The sequence below is a fragment of the Selaginella moellendorffii genome, unplaced genomic scaffold (genome assembly GCF_000143415.4).
Source record: "Selaginella moellendorffii unplaced genomic scaffold, v1.0 SELMOscaffold_50, whole genome shotgun sequence".
Taxonomy (NCBI): domain Eukaryota; kingdom Viridiplantae; phylum Streptophyta; class Lycopodiopsida; order Selaginellales; family Selaginellaceae; genus Selaginella; species Selaginella moellendorffii.
This window is the reverse complement of record NW_003314311.1, coordinates 1,296,930-1,311,386: the sequence shown is the minus strand read 5'-3', so window position 1 is coordinate 1,311,386 and position 14,457 is coordinate 1,296,930. Positions and strand designations below refer to the sequence as shown.

General features: G+C 45.9%; 4 protein-coding genes and 1 non-coding gene across 5 annotated transcripts; 4 read left to right on the top strand and 1 right to left on the bottom strand.

The window, feature by feature from the left end:
• The first annotated feature begins 453 nt into the window (after window positions 1–453).
• Window positions 454–1,583, top strand: LOC112350462 (pentatricopeptide repeat-containing protein At4g02750-like). Its single transcript, XM_024686696.1, has 3 exons — window positions 454–1,044; window positions 1,176–1,375; window positions 1,499–1,583. The coding sequence occupies exons 1-3, from the start codon at window positions 454–456 to the stop codon at window positions 1,581–1,583; spliced, it is 876 nt and encodes a 291-aa protein (XP_024542464.1).
• Window positions 1,584–2,909: 1,326 nt separating this feature from the next.
• On the top strand, window positions 2,910–4,409 carry LOC112350461 (pentatricopeptide repeat-containing protein At4g02750-like). The gene has a single exon (XM_024686694.1). The coding sequence runs from the start codon at window positions 2,910–2,912 to the stop codon at window positions 4,407–4,409; it is 1,500 nt and encodes a 499-aa protein (XP_024542462.1).
• Window positions 4,410–5,389: 980 nt separating this feature from the next.
• Window positions 5,390–9,623, top strand: LOC9633918 (DNA mismatch repair protein MSH5). Its single transcript, XM_024686693.1, has 32 exons — window positions 5,390–5,452; window positions 5,524–5,561; window positions 5,611–5,705; window positions 5,766–5,846; window positions 5,915–5,990; window positions 6,042–6,105; window positions 6,163–6,314; window positions 6,364–6,465; window positions 6,517–6,544; window positions 6,590–6,621; window positions 6,670–6,862; window positions 6,906–6,962; window positions 7,017–7,115; window positions 7,168–7,212; window positions 7,258–7,335; window positions 7,388–7,438; window positions 7,490–7,559; window positions 7,609–7,697; window positions 7,730–7,829; window positions 7,881–7,977; window positions 8,040–8,129; window positions 8,176–8,240; window positions 8,286–8,344; window positions 8,402–8,568; window positions 8,617–8,678; window positions 8,754–8,815; window positions 8,867–8,920; window positions 8,966–9,060; window positions 9,109–9,140; window positions 9,192–9,215; window positions 9,266–9,381; window positions 9,430–9,623. Exons 1-32 carry the CDS (start codon window positions 5,399–5,401, stop codon window positions 9,508–9,510), a joined length of 2,508 nt encoding a protein of 835 aa, XP_024542461.1. The 5' UTR covers window positions 5,390–5,398; the 3' UTR covers window positions 9,511–9,623.
• A 1,927-nt stretch (window positions 9,624–11,550) lies between these two features.
• Window positions 11,551–14,429, top strand: LOC9648295 (hybrid signal transduction histidine kinase B). Its single transcript, XM_002981756.2, has 15 exons — window positions 11,551–11,753; window positions 11,808–11,988; window positions 12,034–12,197; window positions 12,244–12,379; window positions 12,430–12,477; window positions 12,525–12,683; window positions 12,762–12,865; window positions 12,914–13,096; window positions 13,153–13,255; window positions 13,302–13,421; window positions 13,468–13,674; window positions 13,736–13,824; window positions 13,885–14,046; window positions 14,110–14,356; window positions 14,402–14,429. The coding sequence occupies exons 1-14, from the start codon at window positions 11,551–11,553 to the stop codon at window positions 14,195–14,197; spliced, it is 1,947 nt and encodes a 648-aa protein (XP_002981802.2). The 3' UTR covers window positions 14,198–14,356; window positions 14,402–14,429.
• TRNAR-UCG lies at window positions 14,241–14,314 on the bottom strand. The gene has a single exon. It is a non-coding gene; the product is annotated as a tRNA-Arg (tRNA).
• Window positions 14,430–14,457: the final 28 nt, after the last annotated feature.

Sequence of the window (14,457 nt, the reverse complement as noted above, 5' to 3'; positions counted from 1 at the left end):
AGGCCCTGGGAGTAGCATAGTAGCACCTCACATTCATGCATGTCGCTTGGAAACCGTGGCCACAGTTCAAGGACCTTCCGTTGTTGCTGATGCAAGTGTTCACATCCAGGCTGCTCACCCTCCGCAAACCATTCCTATCAGGACAAGTTGCAACAAGCTGACAGCCGTTGTACTTGATATTTTGGCATGAGTTTTCAAAATGATTATCAGGAGGACACAGGGCGCTTGTACCATGGAAGATGGCCAATAGCACCAAGACGAGATGGATCAAACAGAATGCCATGGGGGTAGAATGCTGTATTATGGATCAACCTAGCTTCAAACTTTGAACTTTATAATCCAATGAGCCGTGGGTTTTCATGATCTCCGCGTACGGAAGGAATAAGCTAAGAAAACGTTTGACCTAATGCCGGATCCCAGTCTAGTTGCGTGGAATTGCCTTCTCGGCGCGTTATGCCCGGCTTGGGCATTTGCGAGAATCCGAGCGAATCTTTTGGAATGCCTGCGTGGGATATCTTCTCACATACGGCGATGCTTGCCGCATTTGTAAATGCGAAGTGTTTCGATAATGCGAAGGTTTTGTTTGATGACATGCCGGAGTGGGACGTGGTTTGCTGCAACACTCTAATGGCAGCAAATGAAAGCTACGATCAGGCAAAAGATTTGTTTGATTCGTTGCGCGAATGGGCACTGGTGTCATACAACACCATTCTAAAAACATTATCGAGAACATTAAAAGCTTGTGATGCAAAGAGCTTCAAAGAGCAAAGAGATTCTATGCCTGCCAGAGATATGTTCTCGTGGAATGTCCTTTTGATAACTTACGCCCAAAGTGGGTATCTTGGTCATGCAAAATCTTTGTTTTCAGGCATGAAAGTGCACGACTCAGTGGCTTGTAACACAATGCTGCTTTCGTATGTAATCCATGGCGTTGTAGAGGAATCTACTGTACTTGTCAGCTCCATGCCGTGCTGGGATTCCGTCACTTGGAATAACATGGTTTTGGCATATACCCAAAAAGGGCATCTTGAAGATGCCATTAGAGTATATGACAAACTGTACTGTCATGCTCTCGGCATATTCGCAGTCCGGAAGGCCATGCCTTTGTTTCGTAGATTCTCGTTCTAAAGGCCAGGTTCTAGTATGTTGGCAATGGATGCCTCGAATATGCGCAGGCTGTGCTTGTTAGAGCTCCAAAGCTTAGCTCTGTTTCGTGGAATATAATGGTGGCGGAAAATGCGAAAGTTGGCGAGGTTTTGAGATTGGTACACATGATGGTGGTGGAGGGAGTCGAGCCTGAGAATATGACGCTCCTTTCCATCTTGGTTGGATGCAACCATGGCGGCGATGTCTACACCGCTTGGAAATACTTGCAGTGCATGGTTTGTGACTTTGTTATTGTTCCAACGAGGGAAAGACAAGCCAGTATAAAAGAATAACTAGAACTCTCTTTGGGAAAAGGGTGCCAATCTCTCATCCATATGCCTTGCGACTGTAGACCCCAGTCTGGTCCTGAGCTCGTCAAAACCCCGACTACGTCGCCACCGACATCCGAAGCGAGAGCAACTTCCTTTCTTGACTAAGTCAACAATGGTTGGCGAAAGCGAAAGAAGAGAAAGAAGGCTGAGTCTCTTCAAGACTTCTCATGGATCTCTCGGCCACTGTAGCGGCTGGAGTGGCACTGGTGGTGGGATTTATCAGCGTGGGCTTCCAGTTATGGAGCTATCTTCATGGTGAGCGCCTGAGGAGGCACAGGGTATCCGCGGAGTTCCAAATCCCTCTCTCCATCGCGGCCAGGGAGCTCTCCTCGCGGATCCACAGTCTCATCCACAGGGGCTTTGAGCAATACTATGTCAAAGGTCTCCCTCGCCACAAAGAGTACGTATGCGAGAACACCATCTTTCTCTTTGGGAGGCTCTTCGCGTGGTTCCAAATCGTCCATGCGAATAGAAGCCGTTTGGATCTCCGCGAGAACGAGCGTAGACATCTCGACAAGAAGCTTGACGATATTCGTCTCGCCTTTTCGAGCGATCTTGGCTCGCCGGTGTTTCATTTGCTTGGAGGCGAGCAGCAGGCAATTGGCGAGGAGTTTTCAGCGAAGAAGAGCGATGGATCATCTCTGGTGGATCGTCAGTGCTTGACATACTCGGAGTATCTGAGGAGCGAGGAGGTGAGGAAGCATGCCGAGCCGCTGCGGGAGTATGTGAAGATTTTCATAGCTGCGAAGAACTCGGTGGTGGTAGAAGAGCATCAAAATTCGTCGCCCCGCGATTACTTGGCGAAGAAACTGCGATACGAAGCGATCGCGAAGAGGCTACTGGAGAGGATGAGTGACTCCAAGAGTAGTAGTCACGGCCACTGGGAGCTTGGAATCGCAAAATCGAAGGGATATCTCAGCCATTTGGGGAACTTCGCGAAGTTGAGCGTGGAAGCGCGGGAGTGGAGGAGAAGGAAACGAAAGAATTTAATGCAGAGAAAAGGTTTTCTAATGCAAGGATGACGGAGCCGTCACTGAAACCCAAACAAAGATGGTATGTGAAAACAAGTAGATGGTCAAGAGATAAAAATATCAGAGACAATCGTATCTCAGCAATGGTTATTTATATACGCCGAGACAATATTTCGTTTCTCTTTGTTCATGGCTTTGTTTTCGTGATCAAGGTTGCTGGATGGGAAGAGCTACTGCCTCAGTATGTGACATAAATTTTTCTACTACATCTAACTCGACTCCTTTCCTTTTTGTCGTTCGAACGTGTTTCTGTGTCGATCACGATTGGTATGTGATATTAACTCAATGACTCCTTGCGTTTTTGCAGGTGCTCGTTCGAGAGAAAAACAAACGAGATGCCACAATCTGTGTCGATCAAGACTGCTGGATGGGATCTACGTGATATTAACTTTTCCATCGAATGGTTACCGCTGCTGAGACGCTCAAGGATTGCGTCGAGCTCATCCGGTCTTGCCGCAGCGAGAGCCGGGCTCGAGTGATTCACGAGTGGGTCTTCTCGCGGCAGTCTCTAGTGCTGAACTCGCGGCTCTATCTCTCGAATCTCCTCGTGGAGATGTACGGCAGGTGTGGGAGCGTCGAGAGTGCCGAGAAGATCTTTGCGGATATTTCTCCCAAAGACTCCCACTCGTGGGTTCTCATGATCTCCGCGTACGGAAGGAATGGTTTTCTCGTCCAAGCTAAGAAAACGTTTGATCTAATGCCGGATCCGAGTCTAGTTGCGTGGAATTGTCTTCTTGGCGCATATGCCCGGCTTGGGCATTTGCAGGAATCCGAGCGAATCTTTTGTGGGATGCCTGCGTGGGATATCTTCTCATATACGGCGATGCTTGCGGCATTTGTAAATGCGAAGTGTTTTGATAATGCGAATGTTTTGTTTGATGACATGCCGGAGTGGGACGTGGTTTGCTGCAACACTCTAATGGCAGCGAATGAAAGCTACGATCAGGCAAAAGATTTGTTTGATTCGATGCGCGAGTGGACGCTGGTGTCATACAACACCATTCTAAATACATTTGCGAGAACGTCAAAAGCTTGCGATGCAAAGAGCTTCTTTGATTCTATGCCCGCCAGAGATATGTTCTCGTGGAATGTTCTTTTGAAAACTTATACCCAAATCGGGTATCTCGATCAAGCGAAAACCTTGTTTTCTGGCATGAAAATGCACGATACAGTGGCTTGTAACACAATGTTGCTTCTGTATGAAATGCATGGCGCTGTAGAGGAATCTACTGTACTTGTCAGCTCCATGCCGTACTGGGATTCCGTCACTTGGAATAACATGCTTCTGGCATATACCCGAAATGGGCATCTTGAAGATGCCATTAGAGTATATGAAATACTGCCTTCAAACCTTGTCTCCTGTACTGTCATGCTCTCGGCATATTCCCAGTCCGGGAATCTTGACAAAGCCGTGTCTTTGTTTCATAGGTTCACGTATAAAGACCAGGCGCTATGGAATACTCTTCTGGCTGCCTATGTTGGTAATGGATGCCTCGAATATGCCCAGGCCGTGTTTCTTAGAGCTCCAAAGCTCAGCTCTGTGTCGTGGAATATAATGGTGGCGGGCAATGCGAAGGTTGGGTTTATTAGCGAGGTTTTGAGATTGGTACACACGATGGTGGTGGAGGGAGTCGAGCCTGAGACTGCGACGCTCCTTTCCATCTTGGTTGGATGCAACCATGGCGGCGATGTCTACACTGCTTGGAAATACTTGCAGTGCATGGTTTGTGACTTTGGTATTGCTCCAACGAGGGAAGTTTACTGCTGTGTGCTAGATCTTCTCATGAGAGCCAACTACATAGAGGCTGCAAGGGATTTGTTTTACAACATGCCATTTGAGCCGGAAGCAGTTGACTGGAAATGCATGAACAGATTATTCCAGGCCATGAGACTAGTATAAAAGAAAAGGGGTATTATATAAGTACAGTGAAAAATGGCTGATTAAAAATGCTTTAATCTTTGCAGGATCAAATCCAATTAGAGGAAAAACAAAAGGGATGATTCTATTAGTGGCTAATTCTATTTCTATCATTTTGTTTTTCACTCATCTTTATTTCATTTCTTCCTGATGGTTAGTTATCAAATACCATTAATTAAATTATTACAGCTGAAAAATTATTATAAGACTTTTTTATAAGAATAAATTGTCGTATAGATCTAATTTTTATAAAATTTATTTTATAATAATGTTGTAGTGGTTTTTTGCTATTTATGCTTCCTTTGTTTTTATTATAAGGAAATTTTTTTATAGATATTTTTTAAAAGGTTTAATCTTCAACTTGGCAAAGTAAGAGTGGAATTGTCTAGCCATGCTCTCACAGACACAGTCCTTAAAGTAGAGTAGGCGAGATTTTGGATCACACCATCTTTCTCTTCAAAAAGTTCAGCAAAAGAAGCCGCCTGGATCTCTGCGAGGATGAGCGTAGAAGAAGCTGGACTATATTCGCCATGCCTTCTCCAGCCCATGGCGAGCAGCAGGCAATGGGCAAGGAGTTTGCGGCGATGGTGGATCGTCAGTCAGTGCTTGACGTATCTGAGGAGCGAGGAGGTGATCGAGGAAGCCGAGCCGCTGCGGGAGTATGTCAAGATCTTCATCGCTGCAAAGAACGCGGTGGTGGTAGCGAAGCATCAAAATTCGTCGCCCCGCGATTACTTGGAGAAGAAACTGCGATACGAAGCGATCGTGAAGAGGGTGTTCTCGATCTGTGAGCCACTGGAGAGACTCCAAGAGTAGTAGTCACGGCCGCCGTGGAATCGCGAAAATCGAAGGGATACCATAGCCATTTGGAGAACTTCGCAAAGTTGAGGTTGATCACGACGTCTATGAAGTTTAAAATCGACAATGCGAGGGAAGGGGTTTAAACCTAGGTTTCTATTTTCTTCCCAGCGATGGAGCCCGAGGGGGGCGAGGGCGAGGCGGCGGAGGAGCAAGAGGAGGATCAGGTAGCCTACATTCTTTCTCGATCGATAGATCACGTCCCGGCGCCCACTGACGCGCTCGATTCTTGCGAAAGGCGCAGGTGTACATGGCGTGCATTCTACAAGGCAGCCGGTGTGGATTTCTCTTTCCTCTTCGATCTTTGTTTTGATTCCCCTCTCAGGCTTGGCGCCGCGTACTACGAGCTCGATTCAGCCACTTTGTATGTGATGGATGCCTGGGAAGAGGAAAATGCCGACTATCCTTGCGTCCAGCTCGGTATGATGTTTAGCGACTTTTGTAGAGAGCTCCGCGATTTGGGTTTTATGCTTGACGCAGTTAAGTTCCAAGCACAGCCGGCGATCATCTATACCAGCACAAAAATGGAAGAGTCTTTTATCGGCTCTCTTCGAAAGCAAGGTGGCTTCTTATCGTGTTTGTTTCTCTTTCTCTTTTGCATTCCATGACTTTGTTTTCGTGATTTGCAGTTGACGAGGAGACACAAGGTGCGGAGGTAAAGCTTGTGAAGAGTTCTTACTTCAGTTACGAGCAAGCTTGGCACAGGTTAGGATGGATGATAAGCAATTCGATTTTAGCCTGCTGACATGTGTACAGGCTAATGCAGCTCCAGCTGCGTGGAATGCATCGTGATTTGCCGCAAAAGGAGAGAATCCATTATGTGAGTGTCTCAAGTCTTTTTTAAATCTGTGATGACGAGACCTCTATGCCAATGCAGCTGAACACTTTGATGAATCTCGAGAGTGAGATGCAAGTTCGTGCTGCTGGTGCGCTCATAGCGATACTACAGCAGGAGCTGATGCCTGAATCGTCAGATGCCGAGGATGGCGTTTCGAGATTGCGCATATTCAACGTGTCGGAGCTGTCCCTGTATCCTCTTTCGGTTCATTTTCCAATGCCTTATATTTTATTGTTCTAGGAATGGATTTTTGAATCTCGACGCGACGACTTACGATGCACTACAAATTTTTCAAGTCGACAAGCATCCCAGCCACATGGGAATCGGCAAACCAAAAGAAGGGTAGACATGGCGAGAGGAACGTTCATAGTCTAACATAATAAAGTTTATCAGGTTTTCCGTCTTCGGTATGATGAATAAGGTACTTTGCAGTTCTTTACAACAGGCACTGACTCCTGGATTTCAGTGTGTAACGTTAATGGGAAGACGGCTACTGAGGTACTTCCAAGATTCTAGTCTATAAGTTATCCATACAAATATTGGCAGGACGTGGTTTTCCCGACCTATACTGGACTGGGCTGCATTGAACGACCGTTTGGATACTGTATCCTTTGTAGGTCTTCGCTTTCTCGAGTCATTGACGGAGAAAAAGATATCGGTCCTGAAGTCATCACATGATCTAACTCAGTTGCTGCAAAACACAATGAAGCAAGTGAAAAGTATTCCGCGGTTGCTGCAAGTAAGAGGCTGCATCCTGTTCCTGCCTCATGCCTTTGTTTCAGAAGTTTGCATCACCGAGCTTCCTTTCAAGTCGTACGGACTGGTCGACGTTTCTAAAAGTTTGTGAATCAGTGTGGCACTTTTGATTATTTGTTAACGAATCCGTCTCTCAGAGCATCAATGCACTTATTGAAATCAGGCAAACTCTAGCAGCTTTTCTTTCAAGCCGGCAAGACAGAGTGCAAATCTCCAACCTGGAGATATTTCAAAAGGTTTGCCGTAGATAATTTGATTGCCTACATTGACGGTTTGAATGCATTGCAGGTGTTTTCAACCGTTACGGAAGATTTTGCTTATGTTAGCGACCTGGTAAGGTCACTAAATTTTGATAGTTTTTGACACATCGACTTCAAGGTCAAGGGAGTTCTTGATTTTGATCAAACCTGTGGCGAGGCCTGTGATACATTTGTCGCGCGTGGTATATGTCAAGAAGTAAGCTGTTTCTTCTGTGGGAGCCCCTCGTTTACTTTTCTTTTCTTCGTAGCTAGATGAGTTGAAAGCAATCTACGACGGTCTTCCACAATTCCTGGACGAGGTATGGCAATAGCTGCAAGCTACTTGCTGAATCTGATTCCTTTTTTCTCAGATTGCATCATCGGAGATTAAAAAGTTACCACGTCAGAGACAAGGCTCCATAGTCTATATTCCACAAGTTGGTCAGTCAGCTTTTTAGTTTCTTTCTACAGCTGCTGGTTGGTAAAACAGGGTACTTGATGTGTTTTCCTGGCGAGCTTAAGCCAGAAGTGCTAGAGATAGCTCCAGACTTCCAACTCGCTGTAAGCGCGCTAGAGGTTGTTTGAACTGACTTTAGGCAAACGACTCTCAGTTCAAAAGTGGGTGTGGCAACGACGAAGAATTTTTCTATCACACAACCAAAACCAGGGAACTAGACGAGGTGCTGGGAGATATTTACTACAAAATTCTGGGTAATCACTTTGGCTTTTATGACGTTCACGGTTATTTTCTGAATCTTTCAGATATGGAACGCGCCATTTTGAAGGAGCTGGAGTCTAAAGTGCAAAAGTACGAACCCGCAGTTAGATATTCAGCGGACTTGACTGCGCAGCTGGATTGGTAGCTTGAGTTCTTTTCTAGCAAATCATTTATCTTTTTATTTTATTTCTACCTTAATGCAGTCTCGTATCAATGGCAATAAGCGCAGGCGAGTATAACTACAACAGACCTCGACTCGTTGAAGATGACATACTGATAATAAAGAACGGAAGGTACAAAACAGGGATCTGCTCTCTAAAACTTGGAAAAAATTGTCAGGCATCCTTTACAAGAACTGACAGTCGATACGTTTGTTCCAAACAACACGCAAATTGAAGAGAAAGGTTAGATAATATGTGTCTGTTTGATGCTGATTTCTTTGTCTACAGGGCGAATTTCTGTTGTAACTGGTCCAAATTACTCCGGGAAAAGCGTCTACATCAAGCAAGTAAGTTAGAGCAGTCACTTATGTATTTTTTTCTAATCTGACTGTTAAGTCCCGCAGGTTGCGCTTATTGTCTTCCTTTCACACATCGGGAGCTTTGTGCCGGCAGATGAGGCAGTGATCGGCACTACAGACAGAATCTTTACTCGGTTGCCATGCAAGCAATCTACCAAGGTTCCTCAGTCAACTTTTATGACTGACCTCCATCAAATATCAGTAATGCTAAGGTAAGCATTCATTTTTATGTGTTGCGGGGTGATAAACAACGTTTTCAGATATGCAACTTCAAAGTCGCTATGCTTAATTGACGAGTTTGGCAGTGGCACAATGTCTGCAGGTATTATGCGATTAACGCGAACAAAAAAAAAAAAAAGAGGAAACAATAAACTACACATGGGATTTGTTTTTGTAGATGGCATTGGTCTTCTATGCTCAACACTTCACCACTTTGCTGGTTCTGAATCCTCGCCGAAGGTCTTCATCCCGTTTTGTTTTCCTCTGCTTTCCTGACAATTGTCATTTTAGATTCTGGCATGTACACATTTCAGTGAATTGTCGGAAGGATGTTTTCTGCCCAAGGTGAAACGCTTTTCTACTTAGCGTGTTGTAAACATCTTTTTGCAGTCGCCAAGGATAGCTTTCTATACGATGAGCATCCTAGAACCGACAGGCAACAATGGCGACCCCAACCGACTGGCAGATATCGTCTTTCTTTACAGGTAATCAGCCTATCTCTTTGATTCAAATTTTGAAATATTCAGCTGCAGACTTGTCCCGGGATACCAGGCCCCTAGCTACGGTAATATAGGTTTTCTTTTTCATCCATGCTTACATTTGTTTTTTAACTCAGGCCTTCACTGTGCTGAACTTGCTGGTACGTGGCTGTAGCTTTTACCACGACTTTTCTAAAAGGTTTTGCACCAGGTGTCCCTCATGAAATAATCAACAGAGCAGCAGAGATACTGGAGTCCATGAAGATGGGCAAATCTATCCATCGTCTTCAAGTTCCAAAAATTGTTGCCAGGGATCGGGAATATCAGGTGATCATTTTTCCTTAGAAGTTCCTAATTCTTGTTGTGGCGATGCAGGAACTTGTAGACCAGCTGGTAGCTTTCGACTGTAAAAACGGGGACGTGAACAAGTTCTTGCACGAGCTTTTGTCGTTCTAAACCATCGGTTATAGGGCCACGTGGACGGTCGGTTGGCGTTCGCCATTCCTCGTCCATGCCTGTTCGCAACGTGAATGAATATCCACACATTGAGGTGGGCATGCTTTTGCAAATCTTGTTCCTTTTGTTTTGTATGGCAGTGCTTCTGCATCTCGGGGTAGAATGTGGGGACCGGAAGAGTGTGTTCACTCGTGCATTTACGTTTGCAAAGGACTAAATGACATTCAGGGGAACGCGTGGTTGATAGTTCTTGTTTTTGCGGTCGGCTTCGTCGCTGGGAAGTTTGAGCTTGGCAGTTTCGTGTTCACATTCGTCCTTCGAGGGCCATCAGATGCTGTGCTGCAAGGTGAGCAGGGAACTCAGAAGTGCTCGGGAGGAAGAAACAGCTCCAACGCTAGTCTCGACAAGGTTTTGCCGAAGGCCAGGGACACGTCACGGCCACCAAACAAGCTCAGGAAAACAAAAAGCACTGATCTTAGCTCCAAAGAATTCAACAAGGCAAAGTCCAACGTCAGGTCGTCAACCAGTGAGGAAGGTGAAGTTTTGGCATCAGCTCAGCCATCTCCTAAATCGGACTCCGGACAGTCGACTTCGAGCTCATGCTCCTCCGGCAATCCTTTGCTTGTGGGGTCAAAGGGGACGTCTCCAACCAGCAGCTTCGAACTAAGTCCTCTTGGAACCGGCTCATCAACACCAAGCCCACTCTATGTAAGGAGACTGGCTGCGGAAGGTACAACAGAGTTCGTGATCCCTGAAGACGACCATGCAACAGGCGATACAAGTACTCCGGTGCAGACATCCGTGAGGAAACCAAAACCGGTTATCATTCCAGTTTACCCCGAGCCTTCCGCCAGGAACACGCCGTCGACACCGTCTACGTCGTCGCCCGCCTATTACTCATCGGAGAAAACACTGCCAGCTGTTGCATGGATGTGTGGGAAGAACATCCAGCTTGACAGCGAGAGGTGGCTCGACTTGGTAGATCCAAGTTTAGACGCTTTGTATGGTAGGGAATGGGCGCTTTCTTGTCATCCAGACGATGTCAAACAGTGCAAGGAGGTTGTTTCGTCGGCGCCGGCGACGAAGACACCGTTCCAGATGGAATACCGCTTGAAGGTATGGCAAAGTGTGGGTTTCTACTCATTTCTCGTTTCTCTTGCTTGTGTGCAGATTTTTACGAATCAGTACCGGTGGATACTTGACATAGCCAAGCCGAGGCTATCCGTCACCGGAGAGCTCCTTGGTTTTGTTGGGTGGAGAGTTGATATTCACGACAGGAAAACCATAGAAGAAAAGTACCTGAATTATTGGACGCTTCCGCACGAATTTTTGGTCAATTGGAGTGGAGATGGTACCTTCTTTGATAAGATCAGCCCCGCTTTTCCAGAAACACTTGGGTAAGTTCATTTTATTTTGGTCTAAGCTCGTTAAAAGGACATAGCAGATACACTTACGAGGATTTCAAGTCCAAGCCATATATGAACTTTGTGCATGTGGATGACTTTGAGCGTACGCGGGTTGCTGCTCAGGCTTTGAAAGACGGAGATACTGTCATCAACTTCGCAAACCGTTACCGCTGTGGTGAAAACGTATATCTTCTCTTGTTTATTCGAATGTCTGATCATTCCTTCTTGTTCTCCATCGTAGCCAACTGGCCCAGTTGTTATCGACGCTACTGGCACGTACAAGTGGATTTTATGGACAGCAAGCCTGACATTTGCGGCTGGAAAAGATATAACCAGCGTCAAGCTTGCAGAGGAGGAGCTGCGAGAGTCACAGCAAGAACTTCGCAGGCAAGGCCTTTCGTGCATTTCACACGAGCTAACCATGGGTTTTTTTCTTCAGAACAGAATCACGGATTTGATTCCAGGTTTGGACAGCACCATAATTTTCAGGATAACAGTCGGAATGTTCAGGGGGTGTTTTCTCCTACCGAATCACCAAGGAAGGTAAAGAATGCTTCCCATTCATGAGTAAAGGCGCACTTGATATGCTCAGCGGCCACACTAAAGGTCAGATTTGTAGTCAGATAGTTCAAAGATGCTGATTACTTGTTTCTCAGATTCTGCTACTGATGTTTTTAGTGAGAGAAGGGCATTCGGTAAGTTATTGGTAGCTTACTTGCGGAATTGTTTTTATCCTGTGCACGCAGGAATGACAGTGCTTCGTGATGACTGGGATGATGTGAAAGTTCAGATGCTCGAATCTCAAATTTCAGGAGCCCCCTTTGATTGTCATTTTCGGTACCTGTTTGGAAAAGATTTTCAAGCGTGACTGACAAACAAGATTTCTTGCAGTGTTGAATCGAATCGTCATCACTGGGTTCGAGTACATGCTGCCCCGAAGCTGCTGGATGATGGAACAACTGAGTGGTCTGGCATTGCTCTGGACAAGACGTTAGAGTACGAGACACTGGATGCTCTTAGAGAAGCACGGGATAATGCAGAGAAGGCTGCTCAAGCTAAAGCTACGTTTCTGGTATGGAGCTTCTTTTGTCAATTCTGTGAACTAAATCGTTTGCAGGCTCACATGTCCCATGAGATCCGGACGCCAATGAATTCAGTGATCGGAATGTGTACACTTCTTTTGGAAACTGCACTTACAGATGAGCAACATGAATACGCCTCTACTATCCGACACAGTGGAGAAGCATTGATTGGAATTATAAACGATATTCTTGACTATAGGTTGGCAACCAAGTTTAGATTCCTTCTTACGTTTCTAGTATTGCAGCAAAATCGAGGCTGGTAAAATGGAACTTGAGCTCAGGCCAGTTAACTTAACACGCTGCGTTGAGGAGACGTTTGATAGCATTTCTCCTCTAGCAGCTATCAAGTCTCTTGAATTGACATACTCCATCACGGAAACTGTAAGGCCTGGCTTAATTTGCCTCCACTTCGACTTACAATGTATACGCAGGTCCCGAAAGTTGTTCTTGCGGACTTGATTCGAATCAGGCAAATCCTGGTGAGAGAATTTCTGCTGAATATGCATATCACAACAGTTTTTCACAGATAAATCTTCTCAGTAATGCTGTGAAGTTCACAAGTAGTGGTGGTGTTTACCTGAGCATCAATGGCCACAGGACAGCCAAAAACTTGTGGGACATTCAATTTTCTATAAAGGACACAGGCTCAGGCATTCCAGCCAACCGAAAAAACTGTCTTTTCCAGGTACACCGATCTAATCTGTATATGTAAGAACCCAAGCAAAAAGACTTACTCGTGCTAACAATGTGGAATTATGCGCAGGCCTTTTCACAGGTTGACGCGTCAACAACTCGCAAATATGGTGGCACAGGACTTGGCCTGGTGATATGTGCTCGTTTATGCAAACTACATGGAGGTCGTATATGGTAACCGCTTGATTAACTAGACGCTCGACTTGATTATGATCTCTTCAGGGTGGAGACTGACTTGGGAGCTGGAAGTACCTTTCACTTCACGATCCGCGCCGAAGAAGTGCAATGTGTCACCAACGCCAGCGTCAAAGACGATGCCACTGCAAGCCTTCATGGGAAGCGAGTTCTTGTTGTCGATGCTTGTAGCAGCAACACGCAAGCAATGTGTGCAAATATTCTGAAGAGGTAAAGCATCATCTGCGTTTTCCTGCGTCCTCAAATCTCGCTTGTGGTTTTTTCAGTTTCGATATGAGGCCAATATGCGCGAGTGACAGCAAAGATGCTTTGGCTTTGCTACGTCAAATGGCGGCCGAGCTTTATGTCGTGATATTCAACAATGTATTAGTAAGTTGTCTGTATTCCCATACCTCAGCATCTCATTTGTGTTCAGTTTGATGCAACAGACAATAGCCAAGCCGTGGAGTGTTTAAAATATTGCCAGGACGACTCACACATCCCAACTGTGATACTTGTTCCCTTTGGGGAGCGCCAGCGAGAGTACCACTTCCCGGTAAAATCCCATGATATCGAGTACCTCTCACTCTGTCCTGCTCCAGGGTGTTGACAAACCGATCAGATTCCAAGCCTCCGTTTGTAAGCCTATCAAGGAGTCGCAACTTCGCGGTGTTTTATTGAGTTTCATGCCTCAAACTTCACTCCGACAGCAGCATGAGGTGGTTTCCTCTCCAAAGAGGCTGGTCGAGGTGTCGAAAATGTGCCCGCTACGCATCCTGGTGGCCGAAGACAATCCGATCAATCGGAAGGTTTGGTTGCTCGATTCCTACACCTTGAAAGATCAAACGAGACTTCTTTTCTGTGTTTCAGGTTATTATAAAGTTGCTCGGGAGACTAGGATACGAAGCTGATGTAGCTGAGAATGGGCTAGAAGCACTAAAACGGGCCAAGGAAAACAAGTAAGAAGCTATCCTTTTGGTTTTTTTCTGGAGTTCTTCTCTGCTACTCTGTCGCTCCAGGTACGATGTTTGCTTGATGGATTGCTACATGCCCGAGATGGATGGGCTCCAAGCATGTAGAAGAATCAAACAAGAAGTTGCTTCGCCCCCGCTCGTCGTTGCTGTAACCGCGGCTGCTCTGGAAGAGGAGATGCGCCAGTGTTACGAGGCCGGCATGTATATGTAAGTCTACTTTTCTCTCTCGGCGTTCTCCTTTTGTTTTCTTTGCTTATTACTTTCTTCCAGGTGTTTGTGCAAGCCGATCAATGGGGACGACCTCATGCAAACGTTGCAAAAGTGCTGGCAACTTATCAACGAGAAGCCGGCCTCTTGAAAAATATATGTGTAAGCTTTAGTGTGTGAATGTGGACTTCCAGCGACCACAGTGGGATTCGAACCCACGACCTTCAGATCCGAAGTCTGACGCGCTCATCCACTGCGCTACGCGGCCATTAACGACGAGCTTGGGCACAAGAACAAACACGACGACCAAGTAAGAAAAGAAAGTTATGCTTCCATTCTGATAGTTTTATGGCAGGAGAAACCTATCGCAAGCTTGGAGAAGGCGAGAATGATCGATCCAAGCTAGTTGGA

Excerpts from the sequence above, each read along its gene's own strand:
- LOC9633918 (XM_024686693.1), top strand. The coding sequence starts at position 5,399 with ATGGAGCCCGAGGGGGGCGAGGGCGAGGCGGCGGAGGAGCAAGAGGAG. Across the intron at positions 5,453-5,523 it reads AGGAGCAAGAGGAGGATCAG|GCGCAGGTGTACATGGCGTG; the intron begins GTAGCCTACATT and ends TTCTTGCGAAAG. Across the intron at positions 8,921-8,965 it reads AAGGATGTTTTCTGCCCAAG|TCGCCAAGGATAGCTTTCTA; the intron begins GTGAAACGCTTT and ends ATCTTTTTGCAG.
- LOC9648295 (XM_002981756.2), top strand. The coding sequence starts at position 11,551 with ATGCTGATTACTTGTTTCTCAGATTCTGCTACTGATGTTTTTAGTGAG. Across the intron at positions 12,198-12,243 it reads AACGATATTCTTGACTATAG|CAAAATCGAGGCTGGTAAAA; the intron begins GTTGGCAACCAA and ends CTAGTATTGCAG. Across the intron at positions 13,422-13,467 it reads AGCGAGAGTACCACTTCCCG|GGTGTTGACAAACCGATCAG; the intron begins GTAAAATCCCAT and ends GTCCTGCTCCAG.
- LOC112350462 (XM_024686696.1), top strand. The coding sequence starts at position 454 with ATGCCCGGCTTGGGCATTTGCGAGAATCCGAGCGAATCTTTTGGAATG. Across the intron at positions 1,045-1,175 it reads ATCTTGAAGATGCCATTAGA|GCTGTGCTTGTTAGAGCTCC; the intron begins GTATATGACAAA and ends GAATATGCGCAG. Across the intron at positions 1,376-1,498 it reads ACCGCTTGGAAATACTTGCA|ACCCCAGTCTGGTCCTGAGC; the intron begins GTGCATGGTTTG and ends TTGCGACTGTAG.
- LOC112350461 (XM_024686694.1), top strand. The coding sequence starts at position 2,910 with ATGGTTACCGCTGCTGAGACGCTCAAGGATTGCGTCGAGCTCATCCGG.